This window comes from Camelus ferus, chromosome 3 (genome assembly GCF_009834535.1).
Source record: "Camelus ferus isolate YT-003-E chromosome 3, BCGSAC_Cfer_1.0, whole genome shotgun sequence".
In the NCBI taxonomy this organism is placed as follows: domain Eukaryota; kingdom Metazoa; phylum Chordata; class Mammalia; order Artiodactyla; family Camelidae; genus Camelus; species Camelus ferus.
In genome coordinates, this window is record NC_045698.1 from 29,735,601 (window position 1) to 29,763,362 (window position 27,762).

At 43.3% G+C, this 27,762-nt stretch overlaps 1 protein-coding gene across 3 annotated transcripts in view; it reads left to right on the plus strand.

Annotated features, from left to right (window-relative positions):
- Positions 1-27,762, plus strand: part of GHR (growth hormone receptor) — a 238,772-nt gene that overhangs the window by 90,343 nt on the left and 120,667 nt on the right. For all 3 annotated transcript variants that reach the window (XM_032471550.1, XM_032471555.1, XM_032471566.1), the window contains exon 2: positions 19,215-19,295. In XM_032471550.1, the coding sequence (XP_032327441.1) occupies positions 19,226-19,295 (70 nt within the window). In that variant the 5' untranslated portion in view covers positions 19,215-19,225. The remainder of the gene's footprint in view (positions 1-19,214; positions 19,296-27,762) is intronic.

The window sequence follows — 27,762 nt, forward strand, 5'->3', positions numbered from 1 at the left end:
CTTGCAGTGTCACATTGGCTGCAATTCTGGCACTGGTTACTTTTTAAAGTTATGTTTAAGGTTAATATGGCGTATCAGGCAGCTGGTTTCAAAATCGAGTGAAGGATTAAAAGCTTAAGGGCAGTCTGAGATCAGCCTGGCAAAATCAAGCTGATTGCAATACTCTTCTCCCATTTTCTCTTCTTGCTATGCTTTCACCCCTAGGGAATAACTAGGTTCACTCATTTTCAAACAAATGTAAATTATAACAGTAGAAGGTCCTACCCATCAGATTAGCAATGGTAGAAGGAAAAGAAACACTTGCTGGCAGTTGTACACTGATATTGAAGTTCTGTGCTGGTCTGGACTGAGTCTAAATTAGGATGGTTTGAAAGCATTGAATGATATCTATCAAAAATCTCATAAATGTTTTACCCCTTTCATGCAGCAACTTTGTTTCTGGGAATCACCATTAGGTAATAAATGGAAATACGGGCCAAATCCCCTCTCTGCCAAGAGATGTTTATTGTACCATTACTTATAATGTTTAAAAACTAGAAGAAGCCTACATCAATGGCCTGCCAACTTTTTGACTCCTATCCACAGTCAGACATAAGTGGATCTTCATGGTCAGCCAGTAGTCACACACATGCATTAAAAAATCTCCTGTAAAGAAACTGCCCATTCCATTTCATTTGTCTTCGTCTGTTCGGACTGCTGTAACAGAAATATCATACACTGAGTGGCTCAGGAACAACAGAGGTTTATTTCTCACGGTTCTGGAGGCTGGGAAGCCCAAGATCAAGGCCCCAGCAGAGTCAGTGTGTGGTGAGAGCTCACTTACTGGTTCATAGACGGTTGTCTTTTTGCTGTGTCCTCACACGGCACGAAGGTGGGGAGAGCTCTCTGGAACCACTTTTGTATGGGCACCAGTCCTCTTCATGAGGGCTCCACCCTTATGATCTAGTCACCCTGGGCCCCACCTCCATATACCATCACACTGGGGATTAGACTTCAGCATATGAATTTAGGCAGTGGAGGTGGAGGCGGGGGCATGAACATTTGGTCCATAGCACCATTCCATTCCATTCCATTCAACAAACTAACAAACTAAGCTGGGTTTAACCCGCTAAGCTGACCCCACATCCTAACAGTAGAATGTGACTCACAGTTTGAAAAGCACTGGCACCTAGGTGGCCAATAATAGGAATGTGACGGAGTATGAATTAATACAGCCCTTTAATTATATGTTCAATCTTTAATTTTACTTTTGGTTCTGAGTGGGTGGGAATTATGCTTTTTTAGCCAGCAAGAAAGAGGATGTTTCCACGTAACTCCGTATCATGGGGACTTACTATAATGATGCCAGATCTGTTGCTGTGCCCAGCCATCTGTATGTCTCTCTCAATACATCATGGGTCCTTCACAGATTCTTCATGATGCCTCAAGCTCCCTCTAGTCTCACCTGCAACTTCAAGCTGATAGACTCTGCCTGGGTCGCCCAACATTTAATTTCCAGCCTTTACTATTGGTCTGCCAGTGATATTAGGACTTCATTGTCAATCTAATCAGTTAATATTAGCTGAGCCATTTGAATCAAAGAATTGCTAAAAGCTACATTTCCTAGAAAAAGTGGCAATCTAATAGGCAGGTGCTTGAGACACGTGTTAAGTAGGAAAAGAAAAATCTAAAACAAAAAAGACAGTTTTTGCTGTGAGGTTTGTTTTCAACTTTCTTAAGAAATTCTATAGAAGGAAAGTGACAGAAAAGGAACCCAGAGTTTGTTTTACAGCATATTAATACTTATCAAATTTCTGCAAAAGCAAATATACATTGACAATCAGAAAATAAAAAAATCAAATTTGATTACAAGGAAAGTCATTTTGCAGATCATGTCCTCCAACTCTTGACATAGCACATGTTCTTGGTATAAATATATAAATATGAAGTATCTATGCATAAAATTCTGCTTAAAGCAGAGAACCTCATATTTGTCCCACTTAACACTATTTCAGAATACAATTTGGTTTGGGAGGACTGGGTACATAAACCTAGAAAGATTCTTTTCCTAAGGTCCTACATTTCCCTGCTCTTTTTATAACTATTACTTATTGCCAGTTTCTATTTATTTGAAAATCCCCTAATAATTTGAGGTTTGGAAACTTGGTTTGGGACAGGGTTGGGCAGAGTGTTACCTGTTTTCTTATTAGACCAAAATAATATTCCTGTCTGTCTGAGGATGGTCATTTCTGTGGACCCTAATAGTTCCCTAAATAAAACTCTTCACAAGTTCTCAAGTTCTAAATACTTTTGGTTCTAGTGCATGAAGATTCATAAATTTCTTAGAAAAGGAAGGAGTATTGCTCAAGGCTCATAAAAAAAAATCCATATCAGAATACCATGTGTTCAAGTACATTTTTTTCTCTATAAGTATTGAGGGTAAAATTTCAGCTTATGTTTTTAGAAGTCTTGTGTAATTACTCTTTCCCACTTCTCTTTCAGCTGAGCCGGAAAAATTAGATGAAAACAGTCTTTTTTCTTTCAAGGATAAGCTAGAAACATCTGGGCTGGCTGGTCCCCCCCCCCCCAAAAAAAAACAGAGTAATTGGTCCTTTACCAGTGTTTAAACCCCCATTATCTGGGATCCAGAAAGGTTCCACCGGCTTAGGTAGCCCTCAGCCATGTGTTTGGTGGTCCAGCCCGTCAGGCCGGTGGGAGGGGAGGAGGGGAGGAGGGGGCGGGGGATACACATTTTCCTGAAAGATGCGTATGCCACATCTTCTCACATCCCGCTGGCCAGAACTGAGCCTTGTGCCCCAGGTGGCTGTAAGCTGGCTGGGAAATGTCACCTCTCACTGGGTTTACTACTAACTGAAAGTGGGGAGAGTGAGTACTGGGGGCAACTACTAAATGGTAGTGAGATCGCATTATGGCTTGTGATGCTATGCCTGTGAACAAGGAAAGTCATTGAATGCTTTATGCAGAGGGATGTCATGATCATAATTGTGTTTCAAAACGTAATTTTTGTGTAAAAAAATGGATTAGAGAGAGTGTAAGTGGCTGTTAAGAGGCCATTCCGAAAGTCCAAGTGAGAGATAGTGACTAGGACTTGGTATAACAGTAGAGAGGGTAGAGGGAATGGAATGAATTCAAGAAGAGGTGAGGTTGACAGATGAAGAGAAGACATCCAGGTAACTCCTAGGTTTCCAGCTTGTGTTGCAGACACTGGAGAAGACAAGGTTTGGGGGCGAGTTATTCAAGGATCCCTGAGTTTAGCTTTGGAAATGTGTTTTGGAAACATGTATCAGGGAGGCTGATTCTACACATCCAAAATATGATTTCAGAATAAATTAACTGCCAGCTCATGATCAGTGAGAGCCCCCGCATCCAGTCATTGTTAACTAATCTACTCAAATGAATGCTCCCCTGGGAGTGTTTCTTTTATTACAGGGCTTTGTGTGTATCTCAGGTCAGAGAATGGTTTATTGCATACAGACATAGGAAGCCCAGCCAGGCAGAGGGAGTCTTTCAACTAGAGAAAGGCCTTGCTCGTTCTGGCTGTGGTCACCAATCATGAGCAGCCTTCTTGTGTTGGCAGCATGGACAGGGCTATTGGTCACACAGGCCTAAGAGTCACACAGCCTTGAGTCAACTACTCAACCCATGCTCAGTGATGGGAGTCATCACGATTGTTCTGTTATAACCAGTGAGGAGCTGCGAGAAATTTGGTGAAACTCCAGAACTAGAAAGAAGTGTTTTTGCTTCTAGTGTTGCATGCATAGGTAATTCACTAAATAGTTAGTTTTTTTATCTTTTTACTTGACTTGGGGTATTTTTTTTTTCCTTAGAGAGACCTACTTCTCTCTACCATATGGCAATTAAAATAAGAAAAAAGACATTATCTAAGTGCTGTGTCTTCCTGCCCAGTCAACCGAAATATCCTACAATTAACGTGGAGATGGTACTAACGATTTTCTAGTCAACTACTTTGTACCACTGGCACTGTGATTAAACATCTACAGTCACATATGTTAGGATTTCCAATGGGCACTAATGTTTTAAAATTTGTTCATTTATCCTTTATTTAACACACATTTCGATGTTGTGCTCTCTGGGCTCTTGGGGTACTTCAGCGAGATACCAGTGAACACAGCGGATGGACGGCTCTGCCCTCTTGGGGTTTTCCTTCTCCAACTCCTTAGGGAAGTTGTGGGATTAGATTCAGATAAGCCCCGTCGGTCCCTGCAGCCCGGCCAGTTCACAGCCCATGTACGTTCTAGCGCTTGGCCTTGTCCGCTGGCCTGGCTGGCTCCGCTGTGATGGGCCTCATGAGACGCCAGCCCAGGCCTGGCCTTCACTGCAGTTGGCAGCGCCCAAAGAAGCCCTGGGCAAAGGTCGGGGGGTTCGTTATGTGAGGCAATGGGCTGTGTGCTTTAATCTGCAATTCTGGTACGAGGGGTGTATGATTGGGAGGGAGGGAGGGAGGGAGGAAGAGGGAGAAACCTGTAATTGATTTGGGGAGGATTTTTCGAAGGTTTATATACTAAAGCAACAAGACTAAGAAGCTCGAGATTAAGACACACCAAGTGGTAACCAAGACACGTTCACTGCATTCCTCCTTCAACCCCACCCTCTCTGCCAGACTTTAACCAAGGGAGTGTAGCCTGGCCTGCTTGCATCCATGACTGCATGCAAAAGGACGTTTTAAAAGTTCTTGCCGTAAATCCTGGAGGAAAGTGTATGAAAATCCAGCCTCTATTTCAGGAAAATCTGCCGGACTAGTGGTTAGTATTTCCCTTCTCATTGACTTTGATCGAAAAGCTGACAGGTCTCTTTTTCTCACTTGCTTTTGCATTTTGCAGATGTACATCCCTGACTTGGCTTTGCCGGTTGCTTTCTGTCTCCTCCCACCTCATCCTTCCCTCTTCGGGCTTAATTTCTCTTTGCTTCCTCTTTGCTCGACTTCTCTGCTGCCCTCCTCTCTGCAATAAGCAAACTTCTTTTTCTTGTCCTGAAGCTTGTAAAATATTCCTGTCAGGCAAAGCCTCAGAGGCCTGCCTATGTCTGAAGACTGTAAAGATACAGTTTGGGTTTCTGAAGTTGGTTCTCTGAACAAAGGGTTGGTTTCATGCACGCTTAAGAAGCTGGTAGGTTTTGAGAAAGCTGGAGATGATAGTGGGCTCTCGGGTGCCATTTCCGGGTTTTAATTCTGGTCCATGTTTTACATTTCAGTCAGTTCATATTTGAGAAGAGTATCGTAAGGAAGATGTGACACCCCAATTGCATGTTTGTTTTGCATTTTCTCTCAGATTTTCTAAAGTCTTAGGGATGGTCAGCACTTGGAAGAAAAGGAAGATAAGCTGTTGCCTTTTATACTCCTAACCCGACCTCCCTGTGGGTTTACTCTGCTGCTCTGAGTTCCTTACTGCATGCCTAACTAGAGATTTCCCATCGTGCCTGGTGGGAGGGGAAACTCCACTTACTCTCTCATCAAAAAGCATTCAGATGAACTTTCAACAGAAGGACCTGCTCCCACCCCCTCAAAACATCTATTTTAATGTTGCATCTCAGGGGGTCTCTGTTCATTCCTGCAACAACTCATTTCAAACTGAGTGCGTTAGGCACTGTGCCAGGTAATGGGGGGACACAAAAATGACCCTCAGGGGAGGGAGAAGAAAATGTTGGGTATATTACGATGATCTGATAGAGGTTTGGCAAGGCTGTTATGGGAGGAGAGAAGAGGGGCTCCGAACATCACCTGGTAAGGAGTAGAAGTAGTTGCTAGACATGCATTTAAACTCAGACATGGAAAACAAACTTATGGTTACCAGGGGGTGGGAAGGGGTAAATTGGGAGTTCAAGATTTGCAGATACTACTATATATAAAATAGATAAATAACAAGTTTATACTGTATAGCACATGGAACTATATTCAATATCTTGTAGTAACTTATGGTGAAAAAGAATATGAAAACGAATATATGTATGTTCCTATATGACTGAAGCATTATGCTGTACACCAGAAATTGACACAACACTGTAAATTGACTATAGTTCGATAAAAATATATTTAAAAAACAAAAGAAACGCATTTAAGTTGAAGTGACCTTGAGCTGAGGTTTGGGAAGGGAGTAGCAGGAATGGATGACGTGGGAAGAAGACAGGAGTCGGAGAGCCTAAAGGTGTGGAAAGCCTGGAACCTTCTGAGAAGATTCCTCTGTGGCAGAAGAAAAGGGAGGGTTGGGGAAAAGGTGTAAGATAGGGATGGAAAGGTAGACAGAGGTGGATCAGATCCCATGGGGCCAGACAGTACTGGTTGTAAGGCCATGTCCTGTACACTGGAGGGTTTGAAACAGGCTGCCGATGTGTGGTTTAAGGAAATCACTGTGGCGTCAGTGTGGAGAATAGATTCTTACAAGATTCTAACCAGGATTATTTTCAGAAATTTAGGCTTGGCTTGGTCTAGACTGAAGGGCTTGTTGTGAGTAAACTTCTTTTCTGGATTACCCCAGGGCTCTCATCCTATTTCAAGGAGGTGGCAGGGGGCACTCAGCCCCTGTGGAGGGTGGGCAGGCATCCTGGCTGGGGAAGGTCAGGAGAGTAGCAGGTCACCTTAGGCCCCGCCGGCACTTGTGAGGGTTTGTTTGCACTGAACGCCTAATGTAATTGATATCACATGTGACAGCTTGTGTGAGCCTGGGGGCAAGTTGGCTTTTTGTTCCTTGAAGTGCTCCTTGAGGTCCAGGGCCCACGGAGTACTGAGAGAGCCCACTGGATGGGGACAGGAGACCTGGGTGCTGCTCCCTGCTCGGCTGTAACCAGCAGTGGAGTCTTATGTGCGTCATCTTGCTCCCCTGGGGTTGGCTGATGGCATCATAAAATGAGACCTTTCCATTTACACGGTCCTTACGGCCCCATCCAGCACCTAGGTTCTCTCATGATGCTTCTGCCTCCTCAGTAGTCCACCTCCCAGCCCCCGTCCTCATTCACCTCAGGTGTGTTCCAGACATTCTCATTAATGGAGAAACCAGTAAAGTCATTTATTTTTAAACTAAGTTGTAGTTTAAAGAATATAATCTAGTGAGCATGGGAAATAATTTTCAAAGGACAACATTGTGACTCACGTTCTGTCCTGTGCTGAGGACAAAAGGAAAGTAGAAAGCCACCTTCACTCAACACCTTCTTTCCGTCTTGACTTTTTCTCCCTTGTCCCTCCTGCAGAAGTAGAGGGGAGGTTGGCTGGGGATTCTGAGGGGACGGAGGGTGAGGCACTGATGGGGAAGGCTGACCTATGGGAAGCTGAGTCCTACCACCTTCCAAAGGACCAGTGCCGCCTTCCCTGCGCATAAGCAGGATTCAGGTGGATCCAGGGCAGAATTTTGAGTGACTCTGACCTTCTTTGCCTTTGTGAAGTTATCTTGCACCCGTTTCCAGCACCCGCAGCTTGTACTCCAGACGCTCAAAGTTCAGCCCACAACCCATCCTCTAACCTCCAAATGACCCACTGCTCTTACCCAAACTTGCTTCTCCTAGGGCTCGATGACGATGTGGTGATTCTTGGGGTGGGGAAAGAACTTCTAATGCCTCTGACCTACCTTACACCCACCAACATCCCCACTTCCAAACACATGCACACACCCTGCAAGGCATTTTGGTGCAGCCCTGAGAACTCATTTATCCCACAAACAGGGGTTTGTTATCTTGTGACTTCCATATTGTGGCACATTTTATAGTAGAGGTTTAAAAAATCAGTGTGGAGACATGGAGGAAGGAAAAGTGAAGTCTCAAGGGAGTGTAGACGGCTTCACGGAGGGAGCAATATTTGAGCATGACTTTGAAGAGTGGGTGGATTTGTGGTTTGTCTGGCCCCGGTAGTGCAAGTAAAGGAAGACAGACCAGGAAGGAGGCTGTTTTAAGTCAGGAGAAGAGGCAGTGCAGCAAGCATGGGGGGAGGAGGAGCCACGTTCCAGAGGGAATTCAGCACCTTATGGTGACAAGTTACTTGTGAGGGGATACTCAGGGTATCTAGTTCAGGTTACTGGGGAACCCTAAATCTCATTGAGTGAGTTAGAAAATACATGAGATGAAGCTGTTCGTTCAGGTAGGAGGTAGGAGGGCAGGGTAGGAGACGCTGAGTCCATTCTGGTTGGAAGGAGTTAACTTCAGATGCCTGTGGGCATCCGGATGACTGTTTCCCTTTGTCTCAGGCACCTGCCCTCTGGTTCTTTAGCATTTGCTTGATGCTTTAAGTGAACTGCCACCCTCGGGATTCCCCTCAAGCTTTTCTTCCTCATTTGGAAGGAAAGTTTTAACTGGTAACAAGATCACAAGTGGTTGAACATGAAAAATTCATTTGACCCCCTTTTCCACTTGATGAGAAGATGCGTGTTTGATTACTGCTCTGTGAGATGTGATGTGACTGATTTCACTCAAACAAATTGTGATGAAAACCATTTTAGGGCCAGTTCTTTTGGCTTCTTGTTAGGTGGACAATCTTGAATTAATAGCAGTTTAGGGTTTGTCTCAGCCTGCTTGTTCCAACCCTCATCCACCAGCCAAATGATTCAGGAGAAACGTGACTAGGTCATTGAATTAGTTTCCTGAGTCATGCTCTGTTGGTTCCCTGGGGTGGTAAATATAAAGCTCCTGGGAATTGAACGTTGACTTCAGGACTGAAAATAAGCTCTCCTGAGCCAAGATGTTACATTTACAAGGATGTGTTACAAAGACGTGTAGGTCCTTTTCCCTTCCCCACCACCTTTTCCTCCGTGAATACATGCTCCTTGTCCTTATCTTCTCCCAAAACCTAGACTATTGCAGATTTTGACCTTGATTTTGATTTACCTTCCAATTGACACATTGTCAGTTTTTTAATTTCCTGTCTGACTTGAGGTTAAGATGAGATGCGAGGCCAGCAAACTGATTTAGACAGGATCTCTCAGGCTTTCTTGGTTTCTCTGGGATCAACTCCTGTCCAGGTTTTTGTGTTCAGAAAACAAATTGCATCAGATGACCCAGAGGTGATGAGATTCTCAGAGCCCAATTTACACTAGCCAACCTCGCAAGATGGGCCGGTATACCAGAATGCCAGTACATTTGTTTATTCTCCATTTTAGCTGTGAAGCAATTGCATTTCAGCTGGCTATTGTATTAGTTTTCCAGAAAGAGAGAGAACCCAGAAAACAAGACAAGGATCAGAAGGTTGTTTGGCAAATGTAGAGTTGGAGTAGAGAGAACTGAGTGACCTCAAAGGAGACCATCAGCAAGCTTTGAAAGATTATTGTACCTGTCTCTGTATTAGGACATACTTGTTGGACAAGACAAAGTCATAAATTATTTACTAAATTTTTTCAGCATTCTTCATCAATCAAAATTGGTTAGACTAGATTATCTCTAAAGTCCCTTCTGCCTCCAAACTTCTATGCTCTGCTAAAAAGCCCATCTCCTTATGGGTGTGTTTCAGTGGTGGCCAGATGGTTATCTTCCTGACTGATGTTTAGGAAGTCAACCTCAGGCTCTATAACAGACTTTCAAAGACTGTATCAGTTTTCTATTGCTTCTGTAATTACTATAAATTTAGTGGCTTATAAAATCACCCATTTATTAGCTCACAGTTCTGTGAGATGTCTGGACACAGCCTGTTGCAACTGGATTCTCTGGATGGAGTTGACAAGCCTCAAATCAAAGTGTCATTGGGGCTGCATTACCTTTGGGAGGTTCTGGGGATGGATTTGCTTCCAAGCTCATTCAGGTTGTTGACCAAATTCAGTTCCTTGCTGTTGTAGGACTGTCATCCCCGTTTCCTTGCTGGATACCAGCAAGGAGCCCATTTTTGCTCCGAGAGGAGCATCTCACTCTTCCTGTGTGGTCCCCCCAAGCAGTAGCAGGGCATGTCCGTCTCAAGTTTCCAATCTCTCTGACCTCCTCTCCTGCCACATCTAATTTCCTCTCCGGCTTTTATAGGCTAATGTAATTACACTGAATCCCCCACACAATCCAGAATAATCTCCCTATTTTAAAATCTGTTGATTAGTAAGCTTAATTCTATCTGTGAAGTCCCGCCAGAGCAGTACCTAGATTTATAACTGAATAGCCGGGGATGCTAATCTTGGGGGTAACCTCTTTAGCATTCCTCCTACCCAGTCTCATCAGCAACCCCTTGAATCAGTGCTTTGTCATCATTTGAGTGCTTGTATTTGTAGATGACTGGCTTCATCTATTTCCACGTATTCTTTTTATTTGCCATTTCATAGGATAATATTTTCTGATCCTACCATCACATTTCAGCATTTCAACCCCTTGTTGTAGAAATTTCTCCATTGTTGGGGGGGGGCGGAATGCATCAACTGGTTGGCTGAATAGGGATGAATAATATTTTTTTCTCTCTCCCTCACCCAGCTGAGGGACGGTCTTTGGGGCAGCTGAGCTCTATTTTCACAAACTTAAAAATCATAGCACATTCGGTTTGCACTAGGTCGGTGATGCTCAGTTTACCTGTGGTGAAGAAGCCGGGGCACTTATGTGTCAGTTCCCCAGGTGGTTCTAATGTGCAGCCAAGGCTGAGAACTGCGGGTATGTTCCCAACATACTATTTTGGAAATAAGGAAGCCAAGAGTGAGAAAGGATTCACTTCAAGTCTCGTACCAGTGACAGCTCTGGTGCTAGAATTTCAACCGAAGGTTTATGGTTTAATTATTGGTAGAGTTCAGCGCTCAGTGATTATTAAGTGTAATGAGTGTTGAGAAGGTCTGAAAGTCCCTGCTTCTCCCTTCAGTAGCAGAACTCTGGGACTTTCAGAAACTATTAGACTTTGTGAAATCACAGCTTAAAGGTCTCTTCTCAGCAGTCTGGCCAGCTTGTGGGCAATAATAAACAGGGATACAGTCTGCATCAGCCGGGAGCTGGGCCATGGACCTCCACATTCTGTGTGCCTGAGCTGCACACTCCAATGCGGTGGCCACTAGCTGCGCATGTCTGTTGAGCACTTTAAATGTGACTGGTGCCAGTTGTGACGTGCTGTGAGGGTGAAATGCACCCCAGATTCAAAAACTAAGGATGAAAAAGTCTGTAAAATATCTCAATACTTTTCATATTTACCATGTGATGAAATGATAATATTTTAGATATATTGGGTTAAATAGGGCATATTAAAGTTAATTTCTCTGTTTCTTACTCTCTTAATGTGGTTAGTAAGAAATTAAAAATTACACATACAACCAGCATTTGTGGCTGGCAGTATATTTCTGTCACTCAGTGCTACTCCGGAGAGCATTTTCTATCAAAGCTGTTAACAGTGAATTGTCCACGTCCAAGCTCTTACACCTCCGGTGATCTTGAAGAGTGAAGAGGTGTATTGTAAACTTCCTGGCGATGAGACATGACATTGATCTGCCCCGTGTTTACTGTCTATCTGGCAGCCAGTCAGTCTGGCCAAATAGACTTCTTTCTATTTATAATATAGGCTTAAAGGAGGCGGGGGGATGCCCCCGTGTCATAGAAGGCGCACACTTCACAGCCCTTGAGTCACGTACCTGAAAGTAGACCAGACGCTCTTGGAGGCCCTAAGGCATAGAAATGAATCTCCGTTGAGTGCTGCTGCTCCTAAAGAAACTGCAATGTCAGCATTTATCAACTATCCGTCCTCTACAGGCCCTACGTCCTGGAAAGACTAGGGTGCCTGCCTCTGTCCACAATTCAAATCCAGATTTTCCTCCCTCTCTCTTTTGCACTGTGTAGTTACACCTGCCCTACTGGTGCCCTCCTTGTGTGTTCAGTCAGCCTGGCTTAGCATTTATGAAGAAGCTTGGAAGGCAAACGCAGGCCTTGGAGATGTCAAGCAGGGTTCCAGTCCTTACTCAGGAGTAGTCTGTCTGAGCTTGTGGGATTCCCTTAGCCACTCCAAGCTCCTCTCAACTTTCATTTTTTTTCAATTTTAAAATGAGGCTCTCTTGCAGACCATGAATGAGTTGATAAGGTACTTGGCACCCTTATTCATTGGGCAGATTTCAAAGGGGGCATTGACTCTGCCAGGCCCTGGACTAGTTGTCGAGGAAACAGTAGTGAGGGGCACCACTACTGCCCCCCATTTGCTTGCAGCTGAAAGAGGAGAAGGGCAAGGGGCCCGGTGTCATCTGGAAGGAGAAGTCCCCTGTGCAAGGCAGCTGTTCAAGACATCATCCAGCATGGGACTTGGCTTATCGCAAAAGCCTGGGATGGTGTGCCAGTGGGAACTGGCCCATGGGGATTAAATGACTGCCCGCGTCGCCCCCTCAGGCAGTGCTGGGCTGCATCCAGGGCACAGGACTGCTGACTCCTTCTCCAGCAGTGCTTTTCCCAGGAGAGCACATTGCCTCACTCTCGGTTTCCCAACTTGTTTACCCTAAAAGAACAACTTCACCATGTTGCACTTGGTAAAAGAAAAATAGAATTTCTTCCAATTTTTGCTCAATATGTTATCTGGGTCTGTTAGTAACTCCTTTAGTGCTGTGAGTTCTTGTACTCATCACTGTAGATTATACTCTTGTCAAGACACTGCATTTTTTTTATTTGAAGACTTCATTCTATGAGATCTTGTCTTCAACAACTTATCCATTTCTTGTTAAATTAGGTAAAAAACAAAGCCTATATTTCTGAGAATTCTTAAAGAAACCCCAGCATCTTCAACTTTAATTCTATGGGATCTATCACGGTAATAAAATATTAGATCTTTTAAAAAGGGCCACTTGTGGAAAGACAGAATCTAGCAGAAATCCAGTAAGAGGTTTGCTTTCTCAAGTTCTATTTTGGAAGAAAATGACTTGGTAGGTCTAATGTGATGAGATAGAAAAACGAACATTGTTCAAATAAGCATCCACCTGTGCAACTGATTTTTCTCTTCCATGTAAGAGTTACACCTGCACCGTGAATCAGTGGATGCACCAGGTAAATCAGGCTGGGTGAGTCTGATGGCCATCCACAGGTCCAGTTGTTGTGGTGAGATGTCACAATGTGCCGCTAGGTCCTACTGAATCCAAACAGAATGCCCCATGCACCAGGAACGGTCCACTCCCAACACAATACCCATGCACACAGAGACAGTCGAAGCACTAAGCATTTGATGTTGAAATGCCCCTTATTCTTTGACTCCTCTGGAAAGGAAGACGTGGAGAACTCAGCTGCCTTCTCTGTGTTCTCACTTGAGAAGTCCTGGCTTCAAACCAAGCCTCTTCTTGTTGGGATTCATCTACCCAATTTTCAGCTCTAGAAATACATGACCCAGAAATGAATGATCTGGACCCAGTAATAACAGCACAGAATTTTCTTATGGTAGGTAAGACAGTCATTAGGGGGAAAATCAGCCTCTTGATTAATTCCCACACAATTGGACCTCCATGTAGAAGGTATGCAATTTGCCTGTACTCCTAAGCAGAAATGAGCAGCTTTCCTGCCTTATCCTGGGAGATGCGCACATTACGTTATAGGCCTCTTTATCACTAGTATCAGAAAGTCTAAAAACAGCTAGTATTTACTATGCAGAGACCATGCCAGATGCTTTGAATAAATATCTCATTTAAATGCCTCCTAATTTTCCTATGAAAAAAGGAATAATATTATCATGTCCATGTTAGAGGTGAGCAAACTGAGGTTTGGTAAAGTCAAGATTTCAACTTTACTCCAGAACTCATGCCCTTAAACCCTAAGCTCACCCTAAGTGAAGTACAAGGATATTGTCTGTGGTGTAGTCTGAAGGTAATTGCTATAGAAAAGTCTATCTATCAGTGATTATTAACTCAATGCAATCATATGACAATGAAACATGGCATCAAATGAAATCAAGTGTCCAAGGTTCACCCAGTAACACTGTCTCTTACCTCTTATATCAATGTCGACAGATTGCTTAATCTTTGTACGTGTTACCTCACATGGAGCCTGGATAGCATCATTTACTCCCTCAGGGGGTGGGGTGCTGAGTCCAGCTCACACTGGCTCGTAAATCCACGTACAGTGACGGGAGTGATTCAGTGAATCCATGTTAAGTGACTGAGTAGCTTAAAATCAGCCTCAGTGGAGGTATTCATACCACAGAAATCAACAAATGCTACAAATCATGACCTTTTTTAAAATTATTATTCCAGAGAGACATTTGTTAAATGTTAGTTCACCACTGGCTATGACTCAGAGAGAGAGAGAGACACAGTGTGAATTGTCATACTTCTAAAGGTAAACAAAGGCACAGTGGGTACTGTAAAAAAAAACAAACAAACAAACAAAAAACTTGGTACAAATATAATCTTACCTGTCTTCAGTGAATCTTTTATCCCCATCCTGCATTTGGGAGGTTCTCTGAAAACATAACCATGATGAGTTTATATGTCACTATAAATATACGGTTTTATTTTGTGTATTGTTTTTGTTATGAAAACAGATATGCTTCTGGAATGTTTAATGTTTCTGAATGCAGGTACAAACTTACAAACCATAAAATGTACATGTCAGTCTTGTTAAGTAGAAAAAATACAATGCAAGCCACATATGTAATTCAAAATTCTCTACTAATCACAAGTTTAAAAAATAAAAAGAAATGGGGGATATTAGTTTTTAATATTTTCCAAAATATTATTTTAACAGCCAGTCAGCATAAACATTATTGAAATATTTTGCATCCTTTTTTGTACCAAGCCTTCAAAATCCATGACCATTTTACACTTATAGCTCATCTCAATGTAGATGCTGACTTTTCATCAGAAATACTTGACCTGTATTTAGATTTTATAAAATGTACAGCTGAAAAATAGATTTACATACTAAACCTGTTCTGAATATTAAAATTAAGTAAAATTTAGCTTATTTAATTCCTCGGTTGCATTGACCACATTTCAAGTGCTCAGGAATCACAAGTGACTGGCAGTAGCTGAACCTGGTCAGCACAGGTGCACACCATATATGCTCCATTTATTTTATGAAAATGAAGACCTACTATAAATGCTACACCCAAAGGCCTTTTTCCCCTCCTCCCTGACACATTTAAACGACTTTCCCATCCTTTATTCCCCACTGGATCCCTGAGAGGAGAGAAATCTCAGGGAGAGTAGTTACAGCAATATCTGTGAATTTTCTCTCCCTCACTGACGAGAAGGAAATAAATTGACCTAAGGCATTTTGGATCTGACCACTTTTCAAATGACCACCACCATAAAAGTGGATAATAACCTGAACTCCAGCTGCAAACCGCTCACATAAATGCCCAGAACTAATTAGAATGGATCATTTCAAATACCCCTTTGAATGAGCCTCTTCCTCTTTCAGTGCTGAGTTCTTAGAAAAGCTTCACCAGGAAATCAATGAGACTCAGTTTTGCAATATTTTATTAGTAATCAGCATCAGAAGGTACACATTTATTAGGTTATCTACCTGGCGGCTTGGTTGTGCAATGTAAACAGTTTTGCTTCTGTTGGAATTTTTTAATCTGCTCTTGCTTTTTCGATATCAGAATAGCTCGATCAGTGAAACAAAAATTTGGGAAAACTTGTTATTTTTCATCAGTTTGCTGACATTTTGGTGTTCTTCCTGATTTGGCCTTAACAGGACTACAAGCTCCTAAATCTATTATTTTACTCCTATTTATTGAAATGCTAACATCATAATTCTAAGGATGCTTTTGACCATACTCCTTTTAAATACTTGATGCAAATCAGAAGGTGTAGGTGACAAATTACTAACCAGATATGAGTACATTTTTTCCTATATGGCTTTATATACTTTTTAATACTATTTTAAATAAAGATGATCTGGGGATTCTTCATGAAATAGTCTTGTCTTCACATTAAATGGGAATAACACTCATCATTTCAATGTAGGTATCTCTGAAATCCAGTAACGATTTCTCTCTCAATGACTTTTATTGCTTTTGTACTCTCCATTTTGCCTGTACCATGCTAGCAGGCACTAATAGTTCAACAAATACTTGCTAATTTTAAATTAAATATAATAGAACCAATTGCTTTCTTTGGAGTTGGTCATAACATGTTGGAAAAAATATCATATTTAATCTCCATCTCTTCTCATGTCTATGGACTGTTTGATAGCCAAGGAACAAAAGTATATCCATCACTGGCCTAACTGTAATTTGGAGACCTCCTCTACTGGGCCATCTACAGAATTAAAACTCATGCCAGCTGGATCACAGGGCTTTTCAACTGGCTCTCCCTTGAGGAAGGAGGAGCAGGCAAGATGCTCAGGCACTGAGCTCAGAAATACTGTGAGTTCCATTTGCAAGAATAGAAGCTCCTCCTCCCCCCACTCCTGTGAAAATCTTGCCCTGTGCCAATAGCCAAAGAATGTGTAAATATTAGAAATTTAGAGGGATTTTCCCTAGGAAAATATTACGAACTCTAAAAACCCAATAGGCTAAGGTACAATTTAATAGACTCCTCTGAACAGTGTCTGCCTCTATTTAGATTATTGTATTGGGTAAAGGAAATCGGGGTTTTCTCCTGCTCACATCTGGCACATCGTTGATAGGTTAACATTCCAAGCTTTGTGTGTTGGCACTCTGTCTTCTCCCAGGGACATTTCATCTCCTCTAGAACCTGATAGAGGATCCTCTCCTCTAGAAGCTGCCATGCAGAGCTCTGCATAGTTGAAGGGAAGCTTACGGTCAAACCAGCCCATGCCAAGGGACATTCTGTTCATGTGATGGCACTAAAGAGAGTTCACTATGGGGGGAGGGTACAAGGAGTGGGGAGAGTGCAAAGGGGGCTACTTTCAGAGCCATCCCTACCGAGCCAGCAACAGTGGAAGGGGAACGTTGGTCTCTAATGGAACAATCAGCTCTTCCTAAATCCAGCCACGTTACTGCATCCTCTTCCCTGCTCCTCCCCTGGTTAGAGCCTTTGAGTTGGGCCCCTCTGCTCTGCTCCCACTGGCAGTGAACTGTTCTCTTCTCCTATGTGGGATGATGTCTGTTTTAAAGATCTCGCAGGGAGAGGGTATAGCTCAGTGGTAGAGCGCATGCACCAGGTCCTGGGTTCAATCCCCAGCACCTCCATTTAAAAAAAAAAAAATCCCCTTTTCTGCTCTAGGAGGTACAAACAGATTTTAGGTTAACTTTTCTTTGAGGATTCTCCTTTGTTTTGTGAGATAGAACATGGTCCGTGGAGACATGTTTGGCTCATAAAGGAACTGTTGGGATAATCAGTTCCTTATCTGAAGAAGCGAAGTTCATTTGGAGGCAGCAGCTTTCAAAAGTTTGGGGGTCAGAGGGGGTCAACTCCAATGCCTCTGTAGCAGAATTCACTTGTTTATAGCATCTACCACTTCTCCTGAGGATGTTTAAAGAGGTGACTTCCAAACCAGAGAAAGCGTCCTTCTGAGAAATGCAAAACTTTGCATATCCTTCTTCAGCTGGGAATATAACACGCTGCCTGGGAACTAGGATTCCCTGTTACAACCTGACAGCAAAAGTGCGTGCGCCAGGGCAGGCTTCTTTCCCTGACATGCAGTGTGTTGCAGGAGGGCCAGTAAAATTAGCGCTGTAGACAGGGCCCATTTCCTCAATGCTTTTCCTCCCTAAAAAATTACTTTTAAAATAAAATTTAAAAGGAACTATCTAGTTACCAACAGGATGACATTTTCAGCCCATAACATATCTGTTTTTAGCCTTTTTTTGTACTTCTGCTGAAGATCTCAAACTATGATTACAGTGGCCTGTTTACCTAGGAGTAAAGGACCTTGGGAGAGATGCTCAGTGAAAGCCAATGAGGATGATGTAAGGCCACTAGCCCAGAACCTTCCAGGTTAGGAATTGAAAACATCGGTGTTTTAATAACTACAACTCGCTTTTGTCTGAACTCTCACAGTTGGCAAGGTGTCACACGCAGCCCGATCAGTGACTGTGCGGCAGCGTATGGGGGCAACCTTAGGCATGTTGGAAGTTCAGACACAGGGAGAGATTCTGTTCACATAGAGATATGTTTTCTTAGAATTTAAGAACACACAATTATATAGAACAAAAAAAGATGGGTCATCCACTGCCTAGAAATGACAGAGCGTCTGAGGTTTCCTGCCTATCCAGAGTGAAGCAGCCGTCACCAGGGACCATGCCATTCCATCACTCGTGAAAACAAACATTCATGTTCATCATTTCAGCCTGATTAGGGGAAATGGAAGGGCTGTTTCATTATTATCAAGAATGTCAAGTAATAAAAATGAGGCAATAAAGGCACTCACTGGTGGAGTTATGATGTGTGATGATCCGATCTGCCTGAGTGACTTGTAAGTACAGTAACTTTATGGAACTATTACGGCTAAGCTGTAAAGCAGTTGGCCTTAGTCATCGGATCCAGCAACAACTCTCCAAAGGGCAGTCTGCGGAGTGCATGTTAAAATAGCCCAAACTTGTCTCTCTAGAGATCCAGGAGGTGGACACCTGGTGTATTTATTCCCAAGAATCTTATTTCCTGCAGGTAAAGGTGTGTGCTGACTGAGGCACGGTGATCTGTTTCTCCGTTCACCAGACCGAAGGGTTCAAGGTGTGGCCACACTTGGGATTCCAAATGGCTAAGCCGGCCACAGACGGACCCTTCTTAGAGCCTGAGGTGTTCACATTCCTGGGCCTTTCAGAGACCACATTCCTCCTGAAACTAAAACCCATGAGGACACCAGGGAGGCCACCTGGGAAGCACTGCTGTTATGTTATCTTCTGCTTCTCCCCTCCTTGCCGCTGCCTTCTAGTTAAACCTCCTTGGGATGGTTCCTTAGCACAGTGCTTTGTTGATTGAGCTCTTTTGTTCGCTGGGAAACACACGGGAGAAGTTTTACTCTTACTAAAGAGGGTTGTCTTAGTTTTCCTTTTATGGCCTGTCCAGCTCCAGGCACCTTGCGTGGTGATACTGCTGAGTTTCTATTTCCACATCAAATGAACGTGAGCCACACTGTTATTGAGGCAAGGCGTGGGGGTCATTTGCCATGAGGTGGTTCTGTGGCTATCCACCGGCATGGGAAAATCTCTAGGCTCCATGTTATTTCCTGAGGCGAGCACCCACTGGAAGTAGAATTTATTCCAACCTGCTGTTTGTTCTCCTGAAAACTGTGACACTTGGAGACTCTGGGGCAGCGAAAGACTGAGGGGGATTCCTCCTGGAGCTAATGTGCCTGTCAGCTCACTCACAATTTAGCCGGTCTTTAAACAGCTTTTAGTGAACATAGTCTGCTTTTAATTGCTCAGCTTTATCTTATTCCTTTTTGTGTGATTGCAGGTCCTACAGGAATGGATCTCTGGCAGCTGCTATTGACCTTGGCAGTGGCAGGCTCAGGTGATGCTTTTCCTGGGAGTGAAGGTAAGTTCTGCTTTTCCATTCCCACCCCCGGTGTTTCGAAACCACCCTGAACTTTATTAAATCTAAGTTCTTTGGATGATGTAACTAAAAGATGTAAGTTCCAAGTAGCAGCCGATAGGAAACCTGTTGTAGCTTTAAACTCGTTAAGCCGGGAGGATGTTGCTGGGGGTGTTTTAGGAGGAAGACAGTAGTCAGCTTCGGCATCTGATGCTTTCACATCAAAAATACATGCTGTAAATCATGCTGAGGACACTTCTGCTGAAGGCAAGCCAGGTCTCTTGCTCCTCGGGCTCTGGGAGAGAGAATGAAATTGCACTGAAGGGTTATTAACCTACTGATCACTCAGCTCATCTGTGACTAAGGGTATCATAGCCGACTTCCATAGCTCAGAATTAAGGCCCCTTAATCATATTCTCTGTGAGCAGAAATTGCAAATTTCAAATAAGTGTCACTTCTCACTCTCTGCATGCTTACCTTTGAAGGAAGAAACACTTGAAGTAGTTGAATAAGATACTCAGAAGTCACGAGCTTGCTTGTCCGTCTGTCATTCTCCCTCCCTTTTTATACCTTCTTCTACTGGGAAAGTCACAGTATATTCAAACTTACATCTCCTGACAGAAATAACTGAAACAAAAGAGTCATGAAAGGGCACGAAAAGGAGGGTTTTTCTGTCCAGAAAGAAAACTGTGCTCATTTTAAAGGGGTGAGGGACTTTTTAAAATATCATCTTGAGTACTTGATTTTTTTTTGTCTTTCTTGAACTTCAACCGAGGAAAGAAATCATCCATTTCTCCTAGTCTCTGACCACAGTCAGTTGTTGCTTTAAAAGTAACTAACTCCCCTGCTCACTGGGCAACTCATATTGGAAAACACAGTTTAACAGCAGAAGTAGGGCCTGAAAATGTCCTCTCTGACCTTCCAGCCAAAAATAAACCCATAGTAGTGAGCTGCTGAGGGCGACCAGAGTAACTCAGAAAACAAGAAGGGTAAAATATGTTATTTTATCTCTTACAACAATTTTAAAATATTTATAGAAAAGAAGTCATAATTGTTTGAAATATTTTTGGGTCTCTCTGGTGTTATAATGTCAACATTATGCAAGTCAAACACGAAGGGAGTCGCGGGCTCTGTGTCAGCAGCTTTTCCCAGGGCTGGTTTTAGACCCTGGTTCTGAGCCAAAGAATTACAGCTGAGATCCTGCAGTGTTCCAAAGTCATGGTGGTTTAATCTCTACTTTCTTCATTAAGGTGACTTTCACTCCACTGGGCAAGGCTTGAGGAATTTTAAAAACGTGTGAACTGAACAAGTATGGCAAAGGAAATCTTTAAAGAAAATTTAAAATGTATCCCCCGCTGGAAGACTGGAGCTCAAGTTACATGTTTTTGACCTGGAGAGTCTGCAAAGAGCATCTATTTCAATGCTCTGACATTTTAGTAAACCTTTAACTTTGGAGAGGAAATGACACCACTAGCTGGTTTTATGTTTGTTTGCTTTTTGTTTTGCTTTTGGTAGTTTTTTATTTGCTTTGTTTGTTTAGGGGAAGCAAAGCATAAGAAAAGGCAATGGTTTACAGTAAATACAAGTCACATCGTTTAACAGTACTTACACATACTAAGTAATTTAGCAAAGAAAAAAGTCTTCTTTTTTTACTTTTTTCTCAGTGGGCTAACCAAAATTCCTTTGTAATATGGGGCTGCTCCAGATTCTTATCTTAAAATGGCCTAGGGATTGTTAAGGATGGGTTATGATGTTTGTGTAAGAAGATGTAGATGAGCATGATTGAACATGAGTACGTGTGTGTGTGTGTGTGTGAGTTCTGGACATTTATCTGACGGTTTCAGCCAAAATGATCTTACCACATGACATGGATTGAATCTCAGATGATATTCATGGGCCATGTGTTTCTTTTTCTGCCAGGTCTGGATTGTAGCCAAATCATTTTATTTTTATTTTCTCTCCCATTGTATAAGGCAGACTGAAAATATAGATGAGGACTTTAAAAAAAAAAGGGGGGGGAGGAGGATACTACTGTAGTTTCACCAGCCATTCATTTGAGTTCAGTTTGGTCCGTGGAAGAGATGGTGCTGCTGAGTCAGGGATGTGGGAAGCGTCACCTGGAGAAAAGTTGCCCAGGAGCTGGAAGATGAGTGACCTGCGTGCCTGGGGAAGGCTGGCACTCAAGGCTTTGAGCAGGGTTTTTCTTGCTTGGGCAGATGAAGAATTAAAAACATCCTGGCCCTGAGAGGCTTTTTTTATTGAGTCTAATTGCCCTGTTGGAAATGTAATGAGAACTGAGCATCGAACAGCGCCATCACTGTATCAGCTAAATGTGATAGATGCTCTCTTTGTCTTTCGTCCTTGATGTTAGTCTTTACATCTGCTCCTCAAGGCAGGTTACGTCCTCTCAGGGAGAATTTCTTATTCCAAAATCAGGAATGGCCAACAGTGCTTCATCTTTAGAGGGCTTCGCAGGGTCGACTAGTTGCAGCAAACCTGCTGCTTCCGCTGATTTTAATGAGAAATGTGCATGAAGACTTAGTGGGTGCAAATACTCTTCCGAGCAGCGCCTGTTACATGTTAGGTTGTGTCTCTCCTGTTTCTCTTGGTCCCCATCTGAGCATCCTCTTTGGTCTCAGCAGCCTAAGGTGGGAGCAGGCAGGCCCCTGGCCTGAGAAAGTCCAGTCTAGTTGGGATGCGAGGAGCTCCTAGAAACTGATAAGAGGCTGTGGAGCTTTAAGGTCTAGATTGTGTGATGAATACAAACAGCGAAGATGCCCTGAAAAAGAATCAGTCCAGGTGGACTGGAATAGTTAATTCAGCAAATTCAATATGCAGGTATTTCTTTAGAGCTTTCCATCTTTAAAGATTGAATGTAGGGCTGTGAGGAATACAGTGATTCCTCCCTCAGGGGAGGTACCGTGAGTTAAGAGATGAGGCGTACGCACAAAGAACCACTGTATGAGGCAGTGTGTATTAACTCGAGAAATAGTGGCCTGAACTGTACCTCTCAGGGGAATGAAGAGAGGAGGGTCCCCGCAGGCTGTCAGGAATGAGAACTTCATGAAAAGGGTTGGTGCTGTTTCAGCAGAAATCAGAATTCTGGGTTGCAACTTGAAAAGATTGAGAAGAGCAGGGGGCAGCTACAGGAATAGCTCGTGAGTAAAGGAGCAGCGTAAACGGAGCGCACAGGTGTAGGTATGAGGTGTACGTGGAGAACAAGCCATCCAGTTACCAGGCTTACACCGCGGGACACTGTGCTAGGCAGTGAGTAGCTCTATTTCACACATCTTTGTGCAACAAACGTTTTCTGAGCGCTTACTGTGTGGAAGGCGTAGGCTTAACTTGGCCAGCATGCATGGTACACGAGCACTATGTTTGTAATTATTCCCTTTGGACATAAACTTAGCTTAGTGAATTTGAGTTAAATTATGGGCAGCCTAGAGAGGGCGAAAGCTTCATGGAAAAGGCAGGTCTTGCTGGGCCTTGAAGGATGGTAGTAATTGGAGAGGAAGAGATGAGAGGAAGCTTATACCGTATCCAGCAAGTCATAGTTAAAGTTGTGGGCCAGGTGGAAAGTGCTCATGCTGGTGCATTATATGTGTGTGTGTATAATATTTAGCTATAGCATATATAATAATTACATGTAATATATATGTGAGTATGTGTGTGTGTGTATATATATATATATATGTGTGTGTATATATATATATATATATGTATATATATATGGCCTAGCTTGCAGGCAAAGCACATAATTATTCTAAATATCATTCTATACCAGTCAAGATAAAAATCTTACACTCAGAGTGCGATGCCATGTCCTAAAGGAACCAGGATCCCAAAAATAATGTTCTCCGTATATCTTTGAACATTTTTCATAAATGTATACAAGCAGACACAGCACTTATGTAAAAGAGAATACACCTCTGTTCCCATTGCTAACAGCTAAGAAATAATGACACAGTGGCAGGAACATTTTACATTTTTAAATAAACCTTACCCCTTTGTACCCCCTTGCAGATGAAGCTTTACAGAACCCTGAGAGCTTCAAGACATACAGGCCAAATTTCAAGCAAGTATTAGAGTCATGGCTGTAGTTGGTGAACAGTAAAGGAGGTACCTGCTAAAAAAAAAAAAAGGTTTCAAAAAGGAGCAATTCAAAGCTTTCCTTGAATTCACACTGGAAGTGAGGGGAAAGACCATAGAGCTTTCAATTGTTGCTGTCTTTAAAAAAAAATTACTGATGTGTGGTTGATTTACAATGTTAGTTTCAGCTGTACAGCAAAGCAATTCAGTTATACATATATATACATATATCTTTTTCAGATTCTTTTCCATTATATGTTATTATAAGATACTGAAATATAGTTTGCTGTACAGTAGGACCTTGTTTATCTATTTTAGATATAGTAGTGTGTCTCTATTAATCCCAAACTCCTAATTTATCCCTTCCCTGCCCTTTCCTCTTTGGTAATCATAGTTTGTTTTCTATGTCCTTGAGTCTATTTTTGGTTTGTAAATAAAATTTGTATCTTTTTTTTTTTAGATTCCACATGTAAGTGATATCATGTGGTATTTGTCTTTCTCTGTCTGACTTACTTCACTTAATATGATCATCTCTAAGACCATCCATGTTGCTGCAAATGGCGTTATTTTATTCTTTTTGTGGCAGAGTAGTATTCCATTGTGTATATAGACCACATCTTCTTTATCTAGTCATCTGTCAAGGACATTTTGTCATCTGCCAAGACATTCCATGTCTTGACTATTGTATATAGTGCTGATTGCTGCTATCTTCATCAAGAGGCAAGAAGAAATTTTAATCTCTTCTAGTGCCACATACATCAGCAGCCCTACGTCACCTGGTCCTCCTGGTGTCACATACAGCTGTGACACTGGAGTTCAGCAGGTTGTAGCAGGCCAGGTGACAGCCCTTCTGATCTCATCTCTCTGGATAGTGCTAATGGAAAATGTGCATAGACCTTTGTGGATGATGACACAAAACAGTCAGCAAGTTTATACTGAGCACTTTTATGGATTCAAGGATGCATTTTCAGTTTGTTTCTGCTCTTAAGGGGCTCATGGTCCTTAAGGAGCAGGAGAAGGCAGGCAAATAAGCATAATTTATTCAGGGTCCTCTGAGGTTATTAAAGAGCTTTAAGCAGGGAAATAATGAGACTGTTAGATTTTCATTTTCAAAATAATACTGGTAAGAGAATAAAAGTGAATTCGAGAGAGAAGAACGTGGTGGAAGGTGGTAATTAAAGGTTAGGAGAGAGGATGCAGGTGTGACAGTGGTGGATTACAGACAGATGTTGAGGAGAACTTGGAGTCCAATTACATGTGGATTTTTGACCAGGAACTGGCAGAGCTTTCTTACTCCATCCATGTCAAAGTTTCTGCATCTTCAGTTCGTGTCATCAGCATCAGCAGTGACGCACTTTTAATACGGAGAAACCGGAGCACAGCTCAGCCTGGTAGCAGTGAAGCGGTACTTAGGGAACAGCTCCGTGGTGGGGAAATGCTGAGACTGAGGCCAGCAGAGTATCTAAGCAACCTTTCTTTCATACCATTTCCCGAAACCCCCCTGCCTGTGCCTAGCCCGGGTCACACAGCTATCTGCTCCCCTCTGCCATGAGTCTTGCTGTGGCATGGCTGCTGTGCCCCAAGGATCCATGGTGGGGACAAAGGCCAGAGCTGCCTCCGCAAGTAGTCTCTGGACATTTGCAACTAGATCACAAGACCCTGACATACCTCCAGATATTTGCTCATCCCTAGAGTATGTACTTACAAAATACAATAAAATATACGCAGGCTGAGTTGAGGGCAGCAAAACCAGGCACCGAGCAGAATCCAGGAGGTCGGTGAGGCTTACGTAGCAGCTGTGTGACTCACCCCCTACAAAGCGGCTGGCAGTGTGAGTGAGTAGGTTGGTGTCTCAGCTAATTGGCAGTAAAAAGGACCAGGACCACCCAAGAATAGTCTGAACCTTAACTGTTCAGTTCAAACATGCCAGTGATGGACTGAATTTCCAGTCTCCTGCCTTAGATGACTGTCATTACAGGACAAGAGCCAGTCCCAGTGGGCAGAATGTCGCCACACACTTTGGGTCAGTAGCTTAAATGAGAGCTCCTGCTATGGGGGAGACAGGAACGGTGTTGACATACAGCACTTGACGTGTGGTGACGGCCACCAGCTCCTGTTCATCAACACACCTGGTTTTCAACCTCTAGCAGCAGCTAACGTAGGTTCAACTACACAGAAGTCTACACCAGCTTGGACCGGCCCAGCCAGCCTCTGCCTGAGACTGTCCTGTACAACTTATGGGCACAGGGTCCCCCAGTCACCCAGCCCTTTCCCTACAAAACCCTCTCAGGGAGAACCTGTGAGTGGTGGTTTTCTCCTCACCCTGATTTTTAAGTCAGTGGGTTACTTTCCCAGAATTGGTTGAGTTTAAACCCATAACCTTAAACTGGGTATGATAGAGAATTTAGTTGGAGAATTCAGAGCCATCCACAAAGGCATCTTTGGGGCCTACCCCCCGCCCCCACCCCATTCCTTGTAACTGCCTGCTGACCCACAGGTCATCAGGCAGAATCACCAGCCGCCACAACGCAAGGACCACCCTCATCTTTCACAAGCAGCAGGCACCCCGGTCCCATTTTGGCTTTTCTAGCAACACTCACATTGCTGTCAACAGTGTCATCCCTCAAAACCAGAGTGAAGCTCCCTCTGCATCTGTAGTTAGCAGCATAAAGGCGGTGATGACGTATGACATAAACACACTTTGAAACCTGATGCGGCTGGTCCTACAGAGTGGATTCCGGGCACCCCATCTGCCCATCACCGCGCGACCCGGGAGGCCCCGGGGCCTGGAGCACTGCTTTAGCCTCAACTGCCAATTGGGCTTTTCTCTGGTCTATGTTTCCCAAATGCGTCCAAAACAACTTCACAGTATTTCATCAGATACGTCTAAGGAATCTCCATTTCTGTTTATACAACTTACCAGCCTTAAGCCTCAGCTAATTACAGTGTCTGTGTGGCATTTCCACAGCAGTGTTGCAGGTATTAGAGCGTGATGACCGGGTCCCAGCCGTGGAGGAAATGTTTCAGGATGTCAGATGCTCTCAGCAAGAGGCAAGGCACAGAGGATGGGCAGAAGGGCAGCAGGTGGAGGAGGATGAGGGGCAGGGAGGTGACATTTGTTGTGTGTCCCTCTTGTAAATGAAGTTATCTGACATCTGTGTTTCAAGCTGTGTGACAGGGCCTGGACTGAGCTTGAAATACATGCAATGGGTTTTCAAATGATTGACAGAATGACCTCTGCATACTCTGTGTGGTAAGTAGGTATGGACTTAAAACTCTCTAGAATTTTAAAATTCATGAAGGATGTTTTGCTCATCCCTGTATCCCCATCCTCTAGTGTTCTGACACATAGACTAGATCTTCCTTTATTTGTTAAGGGAACTGGCATCTAAATCCTGACCCGGGACTTCCCCAGTCATACCCCACAACTGTCCCTGTTCTTTCCAGTCCCAACCAGGCAGTGGCTGAATTTGGACCCCTTTCCAGTAGGAGGGGTCTGGAAATAGCCACGCAGCTGTAGAAGGTATTCTCCCAGAAGCCCCAAGCATCTGTGCCGTACGCTCTGATTTGTGGGCTTTCCCTGTGGATGGAATGATCTCGTTTCCCTGCTATATAATTCAGGTGCCCCCAGAGCCAGAACTTTGCCCAACACACCAGTGCCTGGGAGCCTGATGCCCTTCCTAAATTTTGCCAACCTTTTCCCAGGTGACTGACCTCTGTACCCCATGCACACATCTTGCATTGAATGAACCAGTCACCCAGCATCTACCACCTGACACCACCTTTATCTGTGCCCCACCTCCCTGATTAAAACTCCTCAAATATTGACAGAAAGAGGTATAATGAGGCCTCCAGATTCCAAGTCCACATTTTTCTGCCCCTTTGAACATTGGACTTTAGGTTACGAAAGCCCCTGTTTGGGAGTCCTGTGGAGAGCTGGAGCAGTTTTCCCAGCCTCATCCCTTAAATAATCAGATTTTTCCAATTTTCCAAGGAGAGCCCATCTTGAAGTATGAAGCCCTCAAAGTTAAAAGACAGTTATGCTGATAAAATCCCTCATTTCCTGACCCTTGAATATGAAAAAAGCAGCATTTTGTATAATCTAATTTTTCAGCAAAATCTTGCAAATTTATGGAAGGAGAAATAATATTCAGAATATCTGACTTGTGGATGGCCATGTGTGTGTCAGTATTAATAGAGTCACACTAGTGGAGATAGAATTGATGGTGTTTACCGCACTATATTTTGGGGAGCCTTGACTTCCCCAAAAAGGAGAGCTCATTTTTGAGGGAAGGACCATTTGTGGCTGCCTCACTTTCAGGACCCACCCTCCCTCCTCCGCTACCCAGCCGTTGGCTCACCTGTTTCCGTGGTTGGAGCA